At 42.0% G+C, this 15,739-nt stretch overlaps 1 protein-coding gene across 1 annotated transcript in view; it reads left to right on the top strand.

Moving 5' to 3' along the window:
- TRPM2 (transient receptor potential cation channel subfamily M member 2) overlaps window positions 1-15,739 on the top strand; it is a 1,329,765-nt gene that overhangs the window by 1,227,946 nt on the left and 86,080 nt on the right. The window contains exons 32-33 of the mRNA XM_069733764.1: window positions 5,093-5,194; window positions 13,973-14,089. Of these exons, the coding sequence (XP_069589865.1) occupies window positions 5,093-5,194; window positions 13,973-14,089 (219 nt within the window). The remainder of the gene's footprint in view (window positions 1-5,092; window positions 5,195-13,972; window positions 14,090-15,739) is intronic.

Raw genomic sequence — 15,739 nt, 5'->3', positions numbered from 1 at the left:
TTAATAGGCTTTCTATGGCCCACTGAGTGAGAGATGGCACACACAGGAGTAAGGAGTGGCACACAAGCCCTGAGGCCAATATTTTTCTCCCACTGATTGATTGATTGATTTTTTAAGGTAGAATTATGAACCCAAATCAACCAAAAAAATAAATAGGCTTTCTATGGCCCACTATTTGTGAGAGAGATGGCACGCTCAGGACTGGCACACAAGCCCAGAGGCCAATATTAATCTCCCACTTTTTTTTTTTTTCCAGGGAAAATTTATAAACCCAATAAAAAAAATAATAATAAATAGGCTTTCTATGGCCCACTATCTGAGAGAGAGAGATGGCACGCTTAGGACTGGCACACAAGCCCAAAGGCCAATACTAATCTCCCACTGATTGATTGATTGATTTTTTAAGGTAGAATTATGAACCCAAATCAACCAAAAAAATAAATAGGCTTTCTATGGCCCACTATTTGTGAGAGAGATGGCACGCTCAGGACTGGCACACAAGCCCAGAGGCCAATATTAATCTCCCACTTTTTTTTTTTTTCCAGGGAAAATTTATAAACCCAATAAAATAATAAAAAAATAGGCTTTCTATGGCCCACTATCTGAGAGAGAGAGAGATGGCACGCTTAGGACTGGCACACAAGCCCAAAGGCCAATATTAATCTCCCACTGATTGATTTATTGATTTTTTCAGGTAGAATTTAGAACCCAAATCAAGCAAAAAAATTAATAGGCTTTCTATGGCCCACTGAGTGAGAGATGGCACACACAGGAGTAAGGAGTGGCACACAAGCCCTAAAGGCCAATATTTTTCTCCCACTGATTGATGTTGTGATTTTTTCTGGTAGATTTTGGAACCCAAATCAAGCAAAAAAATAAATAGGCTTTCTATGGCCCACTGAGTGAGAGATGACACAGACAGAGATGGCACTCTAGCAGAAATGTCAATCTTAATCTCCCACCCAAAAAAAAAAAAAAAAAAAAAGGAACTGTCCTTCAATTACTATCTCCCTGCAGTAATCTCAGCCAGGTATGGCAGGCAGCAATAAGGAGTGGACTGATGCACAAATTAAATAAAAAGTGTGGACAAACAAACAAGATAGCTGTGCAGAAAGGAAGGAACAAGAGGATTTGTGCTTTGAAAAAAGCAGTTGGTTTGCACAGCGGCGTACACACAGCAATGCAGCTATCAGGGAGCCTTCTAGGGCAGCCCAATGAGCTACAGCGCTGAGGAAAAAAAAAAAAAAAAGGAGCTTCCACTGTCCCTGCACACCGAAGGTGGTGTTGGGCAGTGGAAATCGCTACAGCACAAGCGGTTTTGTGGTTAATGGACCCTGCCTAACGCTATCCCTGCTTCTGACGAAGCGGCAGCAACCTCTCCCTAAGCTCAGATCAGCAGCAGTAACATGGCGGTCGGCGGGAACTCCCCTTTATAGCCCCTGTGACGCCGCAGACAGCAAGCCAATCACTGCAATGCCCTTCTCTAAGATGGTGGGGACCAGGACCTATGTCATCACGCTGCCCACACTTTGCTTTTACCTTCATTGGCTGAGAAATGGCGCTTTTCGCGTCATTGAAACGCGACTTTGGCGCGAAAGTCGCGTACCGCATGGCCGACCACGCACAGGGGTCGGATCGGGTTTCATGAAACTCGACTTCGCCAAAAGTCGGCGACTTTTGAAAATGTTCGACCCGTTTCGCTCAACCCTAGTCACAGTGTGCTCTGGCACTAATACTACTTGCCACATGGAAATGTCCATTTATTTGGTCTAAATCCTGTCCCCTTTTACATTGCACTATGCACCTTACCATATAGCTGATTGCTACAAATTGGGAACAGTATCCTTCCTCTACCTGATCTCATTTTTGGTCTCTTGTAATTATGTGTGTAACACCCCGGGAAGCCGGCTGTTCAAGTGGTGTTGCTTTCCTTTCGTGGAGGGTGATGCCATCCCTGGAAGCAAGGAGGATCCCTTTAACAGGTGGTACATCATGCAACATGTTCTGATTCCAGGCCATAAGGGGGAGCTCTGAACCCGGTTTCAGGGGAGCTTCCCCAGATATATACAGTATTCTGGCTTTTAGACAGACAGTTAGTTGGAGGAGAAAAGAGAGAGGAGAGCAGGAGAGCTGGGGCATTGCAGCCACATGGCGCTGCAGCTCCAGGCCAGAGAGGACAAGCAGACAGCGTTGTAGCTGAAGAACGTACCAGAGGGAAGAAGCACAGGAGAATTAAGGAGCTGGAAGGGAGCTGCGACTGAGCTCCTTCCATGCTGAAGTGCAGGAACCGGGCATCAGGAGCCCGAGGCTGTGTGGAACTATATGCAGAACTGGAGGGCAGAAGACTCCAGGTCATCTGTCCACACCCACACCTGATGGTACAGCAACGTACAGAGCCCAGAGTCATCTGAGAGACACCTGTAAAAGGGTTCGTGTTGCCTACCATGCGGGTACTGTCTTAGGACAGGGAAAGAGAGGACCTGTGTGGAGCCTTAGGCAGCATGGGACTCGCCTTACACAGCAAGAAGGAAGGCTTACAACCTCACCTGGAAAGGGGGATCCATAATCGTTTCCAGACTAACTGGTCCTCTCCAACACCTGTTACCGGTACCCTGGACTGTGGACGTGAATCACCAGTAAATAGATAAAGAGACTGCTACCTTGTGTCATCTGATTATTTCTGGCACCACACTATCTCTGCCAAATACACCATGAGCCCTTTGGGAAGCTCTACCATCCCTGCTGCTATAACATCACTCCAGAGGATCCCTTTAACCCCTTTCTGACCTCGGACGGGATAGTACGCCCGAGGTCAGAAGCCCCTCTTTAATGCGAGCTCCGGCGGTGAGCCCGCATCAAAGCCGGGACATGTCAGCTGTTTTGTCAAACGCAGACAGCGGCATTTAACTAAACATCGCCGATCCCCGTCACATGATCGGAGGTCGGCGATGCTTGTACAGTGTAACCATAGAGGTCCTTGAGACCTCTCTGGTTACTGATCGCCGGTAGCTGTGAGCGCCACCCTGTGGTCGGCGTTCACAGCACACCTGCAATTCTACTACATAGCAGCGAACATCAGATCGCTGCTATGTAGCAGAGGCGATCGTGCTGTGCCTGCTTCTAGCCTCCCAGGGAGGCTATTGAAGCATGGCAAAAGTAAAAAAAAAAGTTAAAAAAATGTGAAAAAAATAAAAAAATATAAAAGTTTAAATCACCCGTCTTTCGCCCCAATCAAAATAAATCAATAAAAAAAATCAAATCTACACATATATGGTATCACCGCGTTCAGAATCACCCAATCTATCAATAAAAAAAAAACATTAACCTGATCGCTAAACGGCGTAGCGAGAAAAAAATTCGAAACGCCAGAATTGTTTTTTTGGTCGCCGCGACATTGCATTAAAATGCAATAACAGGCGATCAAAAGAACGTATCTGCACCAATATGCTACCATTAAAAATGTCATCTCGGCACGCAAAAAATAAGCCCTAAACCGACCCCAGATCATGAAAAATGGAGACGCTACGAGTATCGGAAAATGGCGCAATTATCTTTTTTTTTTTAGCAAAGTTTGGAATTTTTTTTTCACCACTTAGGTAAAAAATAACCTAGTCATGTTAGGTGTCTATGAACTCGTACTGACCTGGAGAATCATAATGTCTGGTCAGTTTTAGCATTTATTGAACCTAGCAAAAAAGCCAAACAATAAACAAGTGTGGGACTGCACTTTTTTTGCAATTTCACCGCACTTGGAACTTTTTTCCCGTTTTCTAGTACACGACATGCTAAAACCAATGAAGTCGTTCAAAAGTACAACTCGTCCCGCAAAAAATAAGCCCTCACATGGCCAAATTGACGGAAAAATAAAAAACAATACAAAAGAAAACCAGAGCAGCACAACCTCCCACACACAGAGAAACTTACAATAGGCTCATTTGTTTTGATCTCGCAGTCTGGGAAAGAGAGGGAGGTGCTATTTGCATGAAAAAAGTCTGTATAAATCCAACATAATAAGAAAGGATTGCAAATGCACTCACCGACTGCAGTTCAAAGTGTTTATTCCAACAACAAGTGAAACATCTTCACGGCACGGGGGAAAGGAAATTAGCCAGGGAGAGTGCGGCAGACCTGCCGCACTCTCCCTGGCTAATTTCCTTTCCCCCGTGCCGTGAAGATGTTTCACTTGTTGTTGGAATAAACACTTTGAACTGCAGTCGGTGAGTGCATTTGCAATCCTTTCTTATTATGTTGGAAAAATAAAAAAGTTATGGCTCTGGGAAGGAGGGGAGTGAAAAACGAACACAGAAAAACAAAAAATCCCAAGGTCATGAAGGGGTTAAGCAGCGTCGGTTATCCCTGACTGAATACCACAGGTGGCGTGCCAAACACTCATTATTAAATTAACTTTAAAGTCCTTTCCTTTAACTTGGACATGGTCACTGCCACCGTGACCACCCCTTTAACGACCACCGGACCTGGCCCGAGTACCCCAGGACCCTAGCGGGCGCTCCATATACATGTTTTGTAAAATGTTTATATATAATTGTATTCAGATATGGTTAACTTCAATAAATTTATACCTTTTTAAATACCAATTTGGACAGTGCTGCTCCAGTTTCTTTTCTTATACATTGGCATATTTTGGAGTGTCCCATTCTAATGTTGTGTCTGAGACCTATCCACTGGGCTTTGCTTTGGTCCTCATAGCAGTCCACTTATGTTTTCCTATGTGGTTTTGTTTTATTTTATACAAGGTATACACACACACACATTCATGTTAGCTACTTGCTTCATTTAGACCATTTTACACATTAATCAATGTTGGAATATAAATAACATTGAGGGATTTACTTGCTACAAGGAGCTAACACATGTCTTATACTGACTGTAAGATTAAGCTCAGAGAATGACAGGGTACAAGAGCAGCGCTACGGAGTAGGGGTGTGAGGGTAATAGGTAGGTTAGAATTTATAATTATTATTTTGTGGTGGACAACCTTTTTTATTCTTATTGGCAAGGAAAATTAAAACTTAAATACTTTCCGGCTAAAGTCAATAAAAGCCACTAATCCTATTCATCTTTTTATCACCAGGGCTCACTTGGACCAGAGGAAACACTTCCACACAAGCTAAAGAGGATTTTAAAGTACAAATTCTTAGAGAAATTTCAACAATTGTTAAATGAAAGTATTGAAGTAAGATGAAATAATTTGTTTATTAATTAACCTGTGCATACTTTTATAAACACTGCCTACATTTTTGGATTAAATATATACAAATTGAATAACTTTGTTCCTCTTAGCCTGCAAACTGCAACCCTGACATGGGTGTGCATAAACGATTGACGGTGGCAACAAGTATTTATTGGGTTATTGAAGAGCTTCACAGTGAGCGTACCCAAGTATATATTTTATATATATATATATATATATATATATATATATATATATATATATACACAGTACAGACCAAACGTTTGGGCACACCTTCTCATTTAAAAATTTTTCAATATTTTCATGACTATGGAAATTGTAAATTCACACTAAAGGCATCGAAACTATGAATTAACACATGTGGAATTATATACTTAACAAAAAAGTGTGAAATAACTGAAATTATGTCTTATGTTCTTCAAAGTAGCCACCTTTTGCTTTGATGACTGCTTTGCACACTCTTGGCATTCTCTTGATGAGCTTCAAGAGGTAGTCACCGGGAATGGTTTTTTAATAAGTGGGATTTCTTGCCTTATAAATGGTGTTGGGACCATCATTTGTTTTATGCAGAAGTCAGGTGGATACACAGCTGATAGTCTTACTGAATAGACTGTTAGAATTTGTATTATGGCAAGAAAAAAGCAGCTAAGTAAAGAAAAACGAGTGGCCATCATTACTTTAAGAAATGAAGGTCAGTCAGTCCAAATAATTGGGAAAACTTTGAAAGTGTCCCCAAGTGCAGTTGCAAAAACCATCAAGCGCTACAAAGAAACTGGCTCACATGAGGACTGCCCCAGGAAAGGAAGACTAAGAGTCACCTCTGCTTCTGAGGATAAGTTTATCCAAGTCACCAGCCTCAGAAATCGCAGGTTAACAGCAGCTTAGATTAGAGACCAGGTCAATGCCACACAGAGTTCTAGCAGCAGACACATCTCCACAACATCTGTTAATAGGAGACTTTGTGCAGCAGGCCTTCATGGTAAAATAGCTGCTAGGAAACCACTGCTAAGGACAGGCAACAAGCAGAAGAGACTTGTTTGGGCTAAAGAACACAAGGAATGGACATTAGACCAGTGGAAATCTGTGCTTTGGTCTGATGAGTCCAAATTTGAGATCTTTGGTTCCAACCATGGTGTCTTTGTGTGATGCAGGAAAGGTGAAGGATGGACTCTATATGCCTGGTTCCCACCATGAAGCATGGAGGAGGAGATGTGATGGTGTGAGGGTGCTTTGCTGGTGACACTGTTGGGGATTTATTCAAAATTGAATGCATACTGAACCAGCATGGCTATCACAGCATCATGCAGCGGCATGCTATTCCATCCAGTTTAGTTGGACCATCATTTATTTTTCAACAGGACAATGACCTCAAACACACCTCCAGGCTGTGTAAGGGCTATTTGACCAAGAAGGAGAGTGATGGGGTGCTACGCCAGATGATCTGGCCTCCATAGTCACCAGACCTGAACTCAATCGAGATGGTTTGGGGTGAGCTGAACCGCAGAGTGAAGGCAAAAGGGCCAACAAGTGCTAAGCATCTCTGGGAACTTCTTCAAGATTGTTGGAAGACCATTCCCGGTGACTACCTCTTGAAGCTCATCAAGAGAATGCCAAGAGTGTGCAAAGCAGTCATCAAAGCAAAAGGTGGCTACTTTGAAGAACCTAGAATATAAGACATATTTTCAGTTGTTTCACACTTTTTTGTTAATTATATAATTCCACATGTGTTAATTCATAGTTTTGATGCCTTCAATATGTGAATGTACAATTTTCATAGTCATGAAAATACAGAAAAATCTTTAAATGAGAAGGTGTGTCCAAACTTTTGGTCTGTACCGTATATATATATATACATATATATATATATATATATAATGTGGTAATTAAGTATTTGATTCACTAATGATTTAGCAAGCTTTCCCTGTTATGATCTGGTGGTCTAGGAGCAGCATGTGTCGTACTCTGGAGAAGGTGGTACCTGTACTGACCGCAGACCCTGACCTTAGCACCGCAACTAGAAGTAGCCGTGGGATGTACCTAACACTCCCTAGACACCTCGACACAGCCCAAGGACTAACTTCCCCTAAAGATAGAAACGGGAAAACTATCTTGCCTCAGAGAAAATCCCCAAAGGATAGACAGCCCCCCACAAATATTGACTGTGAGAGGAGAGGGAAATGACATACGCAGACTGAAATCAGGATTTAGCAAAGGAGGCCTTACTAGCTAAAAAGAAAGAATAGGACGCAGTACTATGCGGTCAGTATTAAAATATCCACCACAGAAAATACAAATCTCCACATCTGACTAAAGACATGGAGGGTAAATCTGCATCTCCAGAGATACAGCTTGGCTGCAAAAAATCCTTACACAGACATAGCTGGACAAGACAAAACATGAAAATGCACAAAACTATAAGGCACACAGCATGTGGACATCAAAAACAAAGCCAGAACTTATCTTTGTTGAAAAGAACAGCAAAACAGGAGAGACCAGGCAGGGATGTGAATCCTCCAAAAACAATGGACAACTGGCACTGACTAAAGGATCAAGCAAGACTTAAATAGCCCTGTCCAAATTGCAATAAGTGGACACACCTGATAAATGCTGCGATCCAAAGACAGCAGCACTACCACTCATAACCACCGGAGGGAGCCCAAGAGCAGAGTTCACAACATTTCCCATTGTCAAAGAATGGAGAGGTCTGTCATTTTTATAATTTATATCGTAGGTATATTTCAATTGTGAGAGACCGAATCTAAAGATAAAAAACAGAAAGTTACATTGTATGATTTTTACTTAATTAAATTGCATTTTATTGCATGAAATAAATGTTTGATCACCTACCAATCGCATGAATTCTGGCTCTCACAGATCTGTTAGTTTTTGATTAAGAAGCCCTCCTACTCTGCACTCATTACCTATATTAATTGCACCTGTTTGAACTCATTACCCATATAAAAGACACCTGTTCACACACTCAATCACACTCCAACCTTTCCACCATGGCCAAGACCAAAGAGCTAAGAACACAAGAGGCAAAATTGTAGACCTGCACAAGGTTGGGATGGGCTACAGGAGAAGAGGCAAGCAGCTTGCTAAGAAGGCAACAACTGTCGGCACAATTATTAGAAATTTGAAGAAACATAAGATGACTGTCAATCTTCCTGGGAATCCATGAAAGATTTCACCTTGTGGGGTAAGCATTATTTTGAGAAAGGTCAGCAATCCACCCAGAACTAGACAGGAGGACATTGTGAATGACCTGAGGATAGCTTGGACCACAGTCTCAAACATTGGTAAAACACTATGCCGTCATGGGTTAAAGTCCTGCAGAGCAAGCAAGGCCCCTTGCTCACACCAGCAAATGTCCAGGCCCATTTGACATTTGCCAATGAACATCTGGATGAACCAGAAGAATCATGCGTGAAAGTTAAGTGGTCAGAAGAGACCAAAATAGAACTTTTTGGTATCAACTCCACTCATCGTGTAAGGAGGAAGAATGATGAGTACAACCCCAAGCACAGAATCTCAACTATGAATCATGATGGGTTCAACATCCTTTGGAGGTGCTTTTCTGCAAAAGGAACAAGATGACTGTACCGTATTGAAGAGGTGATGGATTGGGTCATGTTTCAAGATATTTTTGCCAGCAACCTCTTTCTGTCAGTAAGAGCATTGAAAATGGGTCGCTCCTGGGTCTTCCAGCATGACAATTGCCTGAAACACACACCAAGGGGAACTGATGATTGGCTCCGTAAGAAGCATTCAAGGTCCTGGAGTGGCCTCGCCAGTGTCCAGACCTGAACCCAATAGAAAATATTTCAAGAGAGCTGAAACTCAATGTTGTCCAGAATCAGCCCCAAAACCTGAAAGATCTCGAGAAGATCTGTATGGAGAAGTGTGCCAAAATCCCTGCTGCAGTGTGTGCAAACTTGGTCAAGAACTACAGGAAATGTCTTACCTCTGTCATTGCTGTACCAAATATTAAGCTCTGTTTTTTATTCTATCAAATGCTTATTTCATGCAATAAAATGCAAATTACTTATGTAAAAAATCATACAATGTGATATTCTGGATTTTATTTTTAGACTTTCTCTCACAGTTGAAGTGGACCTACTAGTGATGAGCGAGTATACTTGTTACTCGAGATTTCCCGAGTATGCTCTGGTTGTCTGAGTATTTTGGCTTGCTCGGAGATTTAGTTTTTGTCAGCTGCATGATTTGCGGCTGCTAGACAGCTTCAATACATATGGGGATTGCATAACAAACAGGCAGTCTCTACATGTATTCAAGCTGTCTAGCAGCAGAAAATCATGCAGCTGCGTCGACAAAAACTAAATCTCCGAGCACGCCAAAATACTCAGAGACTACCAGAGCATGCTCGGGAAATCTCGAGTAACGAGTATACTCACTCATCACTAGTACCTACAATAAAGATGACAGACCTCTCCGTTCTTTGAAGGTGGGAACACTTGCAAAATCGACATTCCACGCATTGGAATTGGATGTTTGTGTACTGTATGTTAACTGAGAAGTGCCCAATAACATTCTTAGTTTCGAAAGCAGCCTTGTCCTCGTCTATCAATTCTCAGTCAAATGCGTAATTGTCTTGTGCTGGTTTGTGAAAAAAACGAGACAGCTGTGAATCTCTGCGAGAACTCCCAACTGTTCCCTGACATATTGGTGGCAAACGGAGGGATATCTCTGCGATCCCCTGGCTGTTACCTGACATAGTGAAATAATTGTAATAATGTTTTCTCTTGAAACACCAACCAGGCAGTATCTAATTATTCATTATTCAATTTAAGGTGCATTGTACTCAAAATCTGCCTTATGCAGTAAACTATTGACCACTAGGGTTGAGCGACTTTTACTTTTATAGTTATTCCTATTAGGTATATACTCACCCTCGGACGCGCCCTGCTTCTTTCCGGCAGCCTTCCTTCCTAAGAATCAGCGCTTGAATGACCTTCGGTGACGTCGCGGCTTGTGATTGGTCGCGTGAGCGGTCACATGGGCGGTCGCGCGACCAATCACAAGCCGCGACGTCATCTAAGGTCCTTCACGCGCTGATTCTAAGGAAGGAAGGCTGCCGGTTAGTACCAGGGCGCGTCAGAGGGTTAGTATAGCAATATTTTTTATTTTAATTCTTTATTTTACACTTAAATATGGATTCCGATACCGATTTCCGATATTGCAAACATATCGGAACTCGGTATCGGAATTCAGATACCAGATTCAGAAGATCGCGGACCTCGTGGCCGACCCTACACAGGGGTCGGGTCGGGTTTCATGAAACCCGACTTTGCCAAAAGTCGGCGACTTCTGAAAATGGCCGACCCGTTTCGCTCAACCCTATTGACCACAGCTACAAAGATTAATTACAGTTTATTTTCAAATCAGCTTTGAACAAGTAAGAGCTGAATTCTAATAGTTTGCCATGACCTAAACCTTTATTTGTCGACGGCAGTAGTTTTCTTACGTATAGTATGCAACTCGTGTTTAAAAACGTACCGTATATTGAAATTGCTTGTGTGCGTTTATAGTATGTATGTGCTTAATTCCTTTGTCCAGCATTCTGGAAGTTAATGGTAGTGTATATCGCAAATACGATGATACTTCCTAACATGATATTTCCTCAGTCAGCTAACAAAAAAGTCAGATTTCATATTCCTTCTTGACTCAAGTGATAACCAGATAGTTTTACTTTCTGTCATCAAAATCTAAGTCTCTTTGAAAGTCAAAAAATATCACCAATCCTAATTCTGTATAACTTAAGTACGACACTCCGTCAGCTATTAGGTGCACAGATATGGTCCCCATCCCATGAAGTATATAAATAGGAATCAAGCACTCAAAGTTGATGCAGTTTATTCATATAGGTAAGATGTATAAACAAAATTTGATGTTTCAATCTCACTGACCTTCATCAAATATGCACAGTATGGGACAAATCAGACAAATTGGAATATGGCAGTATAGAGTAATCGTGACGGAGAGATGCGTATATCTGATGAAGTTCAGTGAGAAGGAAACATCAAATTTTGTTTAAATACCGCTTACCTGTATGAATGAGCTACACTTATTTTGAGTGTCGGATTTTTAATCATATATATCCTAATTCTGCTCACCCCACTGATTTTCTGCTACTGGTGTACTGAAGCATCTTTTTGCTTCCGAGTCCATCTCAACCCACAGGAAATGACCATTCAGCAAATTACATGCAGCTGCATTTACCCGCAGTATTCAGTGACTGACCGAACTTCATTTCCTGAACGCTGGGAGGGACCAGGACGCACAGACTGGCAAGGAACATTGTAAGCATTGGATAATGAGAGCTAGAGATAGAGATTTACTGAGATGAATAGTGCGTCCTGGCAAGGAACATTGGAAGCATTGGATAAGGAGAGCCAGAGATTTAATGAGATGAATAGCATGTGGATTAGTCATATCTTTAAGTTTTGAAGGGGCTTATTTTTGGTGAAAGAAAGAAAGCTACTTGTTAATCAATAAAACAAAAGAAAAAAAAAAGAAAAAAAGTGAGCTGCACAGCTACAGAATCCAAAGTGATGCTGACTGGAGACTTTCAGTAAGTGGTAATCCAATAAGTAAATGGAGGTGCTCGCGTGAAAATAAGAGATCAAATCATGGTAAATCATAGAACAAATGTGGCAGCACTCACTGGTCCTGTAGTCAGAAGTTCCTTTACTCAAATATAGACAAACATCTTCACGGCTCGGGGGAACAGGGCAGTGAGAGGAGTGTGCAGGAGGAGACGACTGCCTTTTTGCGCTTGAAACAGCGCTTCTACGGGTTTATTAAAAATAAATAAAAATATGCCAAAATTGTATTGGGTATTTTAACAAATGTTTAATAGGTTAGCGTAGAATAGGGCCCAGCCAAAAGAGTCTACCTTGTCGTGGTGGCGGCTTAAAAAATCTTTTGGCCAAAACAAAAGCTGCTGACTCTATGTGTGATCTGGTGATGGGAACTGTTAATGTGTGATTGGTGAGAAGTGGAGTTTTTCCAGGAGAGAGCAGTGGGACTGTGGACAGTTCGAGGGGTGGAGCCTGGGCAGAGTCTCAAAGGGGCCCCGAAAATTTTTCCAGTATGGGGCCCAGAAATTCCTAGTGGCAGCCCTGCTGTTTACAGCTGGATTCTGCAGGAGTGAACAACAGTTGATCAGGTTTGGGTGCCAGAACATCCACTGATCTGATATTGAAAACCTATCCCAAGCTCATCCCCATGATAGGATATCAGTATCACAGTAGTGGAAACATCCTTTAAAATCTGGTTAAAGGCCATGCAGAACAAACACTAGATGGATGATTCACTAATTGCCTAACTATACTGCACTTGTGGCCCATTGCACTAGAGATAAAACACTTAGGCAAAAAAAATGGTAATTACAGTTAAGGAAAAATAATAAAAAGAAAATAAAGTGCTAAATTGTACCAAAAAACTTTACAATTTTACTAGTTAGAAGCATTTCAATATGGTAGATCAGTTTTACCCTCGACTTTTCATTTGCAGTTTCTGTTAGGCAGAAGAATGTAACAGATTAAGCTCCAAAAATTAGCAACTACAATTTGAGTTGGGCAATTGTATGGAGGATTATTTAAATTGAAAAGTTGATTTAGTTGTCCTTTTTCCTGTGTGTGAATGCTGCATAATTTGCAAAAAAAAAATCATACAGTACCTCACGAAAGTGTGCAATTTTTTTCTGATTAACAAGTATGATTGCTACCTTCCAATAGGTGGCACTAGAGTTCTATCTCTCTTCCTCTCCGAAGAGACAATTTGCATAATTAGCATATTACCCAGAGGAGCATCGCGGCTTGAAGTCTCCTCATCTCGGCATGCTTAGCATGTCGATCTCCGCAAGGAGAAATGATACTTCATGGCTAAAGATATTCAGATAACACCTTATTCGAGCATGTTTACTCATCATTAATATCAGGTAAAAAGGAAAAGTACAATATGTTATGAAAAACCAGTAGCACAATTACTTGGATGGTATTATTGCTCCATCCCAAATAGTCCTCATCATTAAAGGGGTTGTCTGGCCTTAGGTGACAAGATTGCAGTCACTCTATATGACTGCAGAGTTTTGAACCCTCACATTGCATACACCAGTGGTCCCCAACTCCAGGCCTCAAGGGCCGCCAACAGTGCAGGTTTTCAGGATTTCCTTAGTATTGCACAGGGGTTGGAATCATCACCTGTGCAGATGATCACATTACCACCGATGCAATACTAAAGAAATCCTGAAAACCTGCACTGTTGGTGGCCCTCGAGGCCTGGAGTTGGGGATCCCTGGCATACACCGTGTACTGTAAGGATTCTCCGCTGCCGGTGGCGGGAGCAGCAGGTGTGTGACTGCAAGTATGTTATTTGCATACACATGCCAAGTAGATGGGCGTGGACTTGCTTAATGCAAGTGTTTTGACTGAGGTCGGGTACAGTGTAGATGGAATGTTGTAGTAAGTAAGCAAATCGCATTATTGGAGTCACATGACTGATGGCCATCAGCTCTGGCACTGGAAGATCTTCACAGCATTCAGAGTGACTGCAGAATTGTATCGTAAGGCCAGATAAGTTTAATGTTGTAATAGAAAATTAAATAAGTATAAATAACAAAACAGTTATGAAATTTTATGAGCAAGAGTAGCTAAATTAAAGCGTTTTACTCAGATAATGAATAATTGATTTTAGTTTATTATTTTAGCCATAATGCATAATTTATTGTTATTACAGGTCTACAAAGGGTATGTGGATGATCCAAGGAATACAGACAATGCTTGGATAGAAACCACTGCATTAAGCCTTCATTTTGAAAGACATGATGACCCATTATTAAAAGAATTAAGTCAGGTAAGGTAAACAAAAAAAAAAAAAAAAAAATATATATATATATATATATATATCTACTATATAATTGTCTAAGGGTCACTTCCGTCTTTCTGTCTGTTTGTCTGTCCTTCTATCACGGATATTTATTGGTGGCGGCCTCTGTCTGTCATGGAATCCAAGTCGCTGATTGGCCTCGCCAGCTGCCTGTCATGGCTGCCACAACCAATCAGCGATGGCCACAATCTGATTAGTCCCTCCCTACTCCCCTGCAGTCATGCTTGGCGCCTGTTCCATACTTCCATACTTCCCGCAGTCAGCGCCTGCTCCATACTCCCCTCCAGTCACTGCTCACACAGGGTTAATGCCAGCGGTAGTGAACCGCATTATGGCGAGGGTAACTCACTCCGTTACCGCCGCTATTAACCCTGTGTGACCAAGTTTTTACTATTGATGCTGCCTATGCAACATCAATAGTAAAAAGATCTAATGTTAAAAATAATAATAAAAAAAACCCTGCTATTCTCACCTTCTGTAGTCCGACGATGCGCTGCCGCCAGCTTCCGGTCCCTGAGATGCATTGCGAAATGACTCAGAAGACTTAGCGGTCTCGCGAGACCGCTAAGTGATCTGGGTAATTTCGCAATGCATCCTGGGAACGCAAGATGGCGGCAACCACGCGCATCGCCAGAGGTTCGCTGGATCTACGCTGGATCCCGCCGGCGGGTGAGTATATAACTATTTTTTATTTTAATTAATTTTTTTTAACAGGGATATGGTGCCCACACTGCTAAATACTATGTGGGCTGTGTTAGATACCGCATGGCTGCTATATACTACCTGGTCAGTGTTACATACTATGTGGGCTGTGTTCTATACTGCGTGGGCTGTGCTATATATTGCATGGCCAGTGTTATATACTGCGTGGGCTGTGTTATATACTACATGGCTGCTATATACTACATTGGCATTATTATATACTATGTGGCTGCTATATACTGCATGGGCTGCGTTATATACTACATGGCTGCTATATACTACGTGGTCAGTGTTATATACTACGTGGCTGTGTTCTATACTGCATGCTATATACTACGTGGCCACTGTTAGATACTATGCAGGCTGTGCTATATATTACGTGGGCTGTGTTATATATTACGTGGCCAGTGTTACATACTGCGTGGCTGCTATATACTGTGTGGGCTGTGTTATATATTATGTGGGCTGTTATTTACTGCGTGGCCTATATTAACGCATCGGGTATTCTACAATATGTATGTATGTATATAGCAGCCACATGGTATATACCACAGGCCACGTAGTACTCCTATATACTACATGGCTTGTGCTATATACTATGTGGCTGCTATATACATACATACATATTCTAGAATACCCGATGCGTTAGAATTGGGCCACCATCTATTCTACTATATAATTGTCTGAGGGTCACTTCCGTCTTTCTGTCTGTCCTTCTGTCTGTCTGTCATGGATATTCATTGGTTGCGGTCTCTGTCTGTCATGGAAATCCAAGTCGCTGATTGGTCATGGCAAACAGCCATGACCAATCAGCGATGGGCACAGTCCGGCGGCAAAATGGTCGCTCCTTCCTCCCCGCAGTCAGTGCCCTCTCCGTACTGCCCTACAGTCAGTCAGCCCTCACACAGGGTTAGG

The sequence above is a fragment of the Ranitomeya imitator genome, chromosome 7 (assembly GCF_032444005.1).
Source record: "Ranitomeya imitator isolate aRanImi1 chromosome 7, aRanImi1.pri, whole genome shotgun sequence".
In the NCBI taxonomy this organism is placed as follows: Eukaryota; Metazoa; Chordata; class Amphibia; order Anura; family Dendrobatidae; genus Ranitomeya; species Ranitomeya imitator.
The sequence above is the reverse complement of the archived record's forward strand: the minus strand, read 5'-3'. Positions and strand labels throughout refer to the sequence as shown.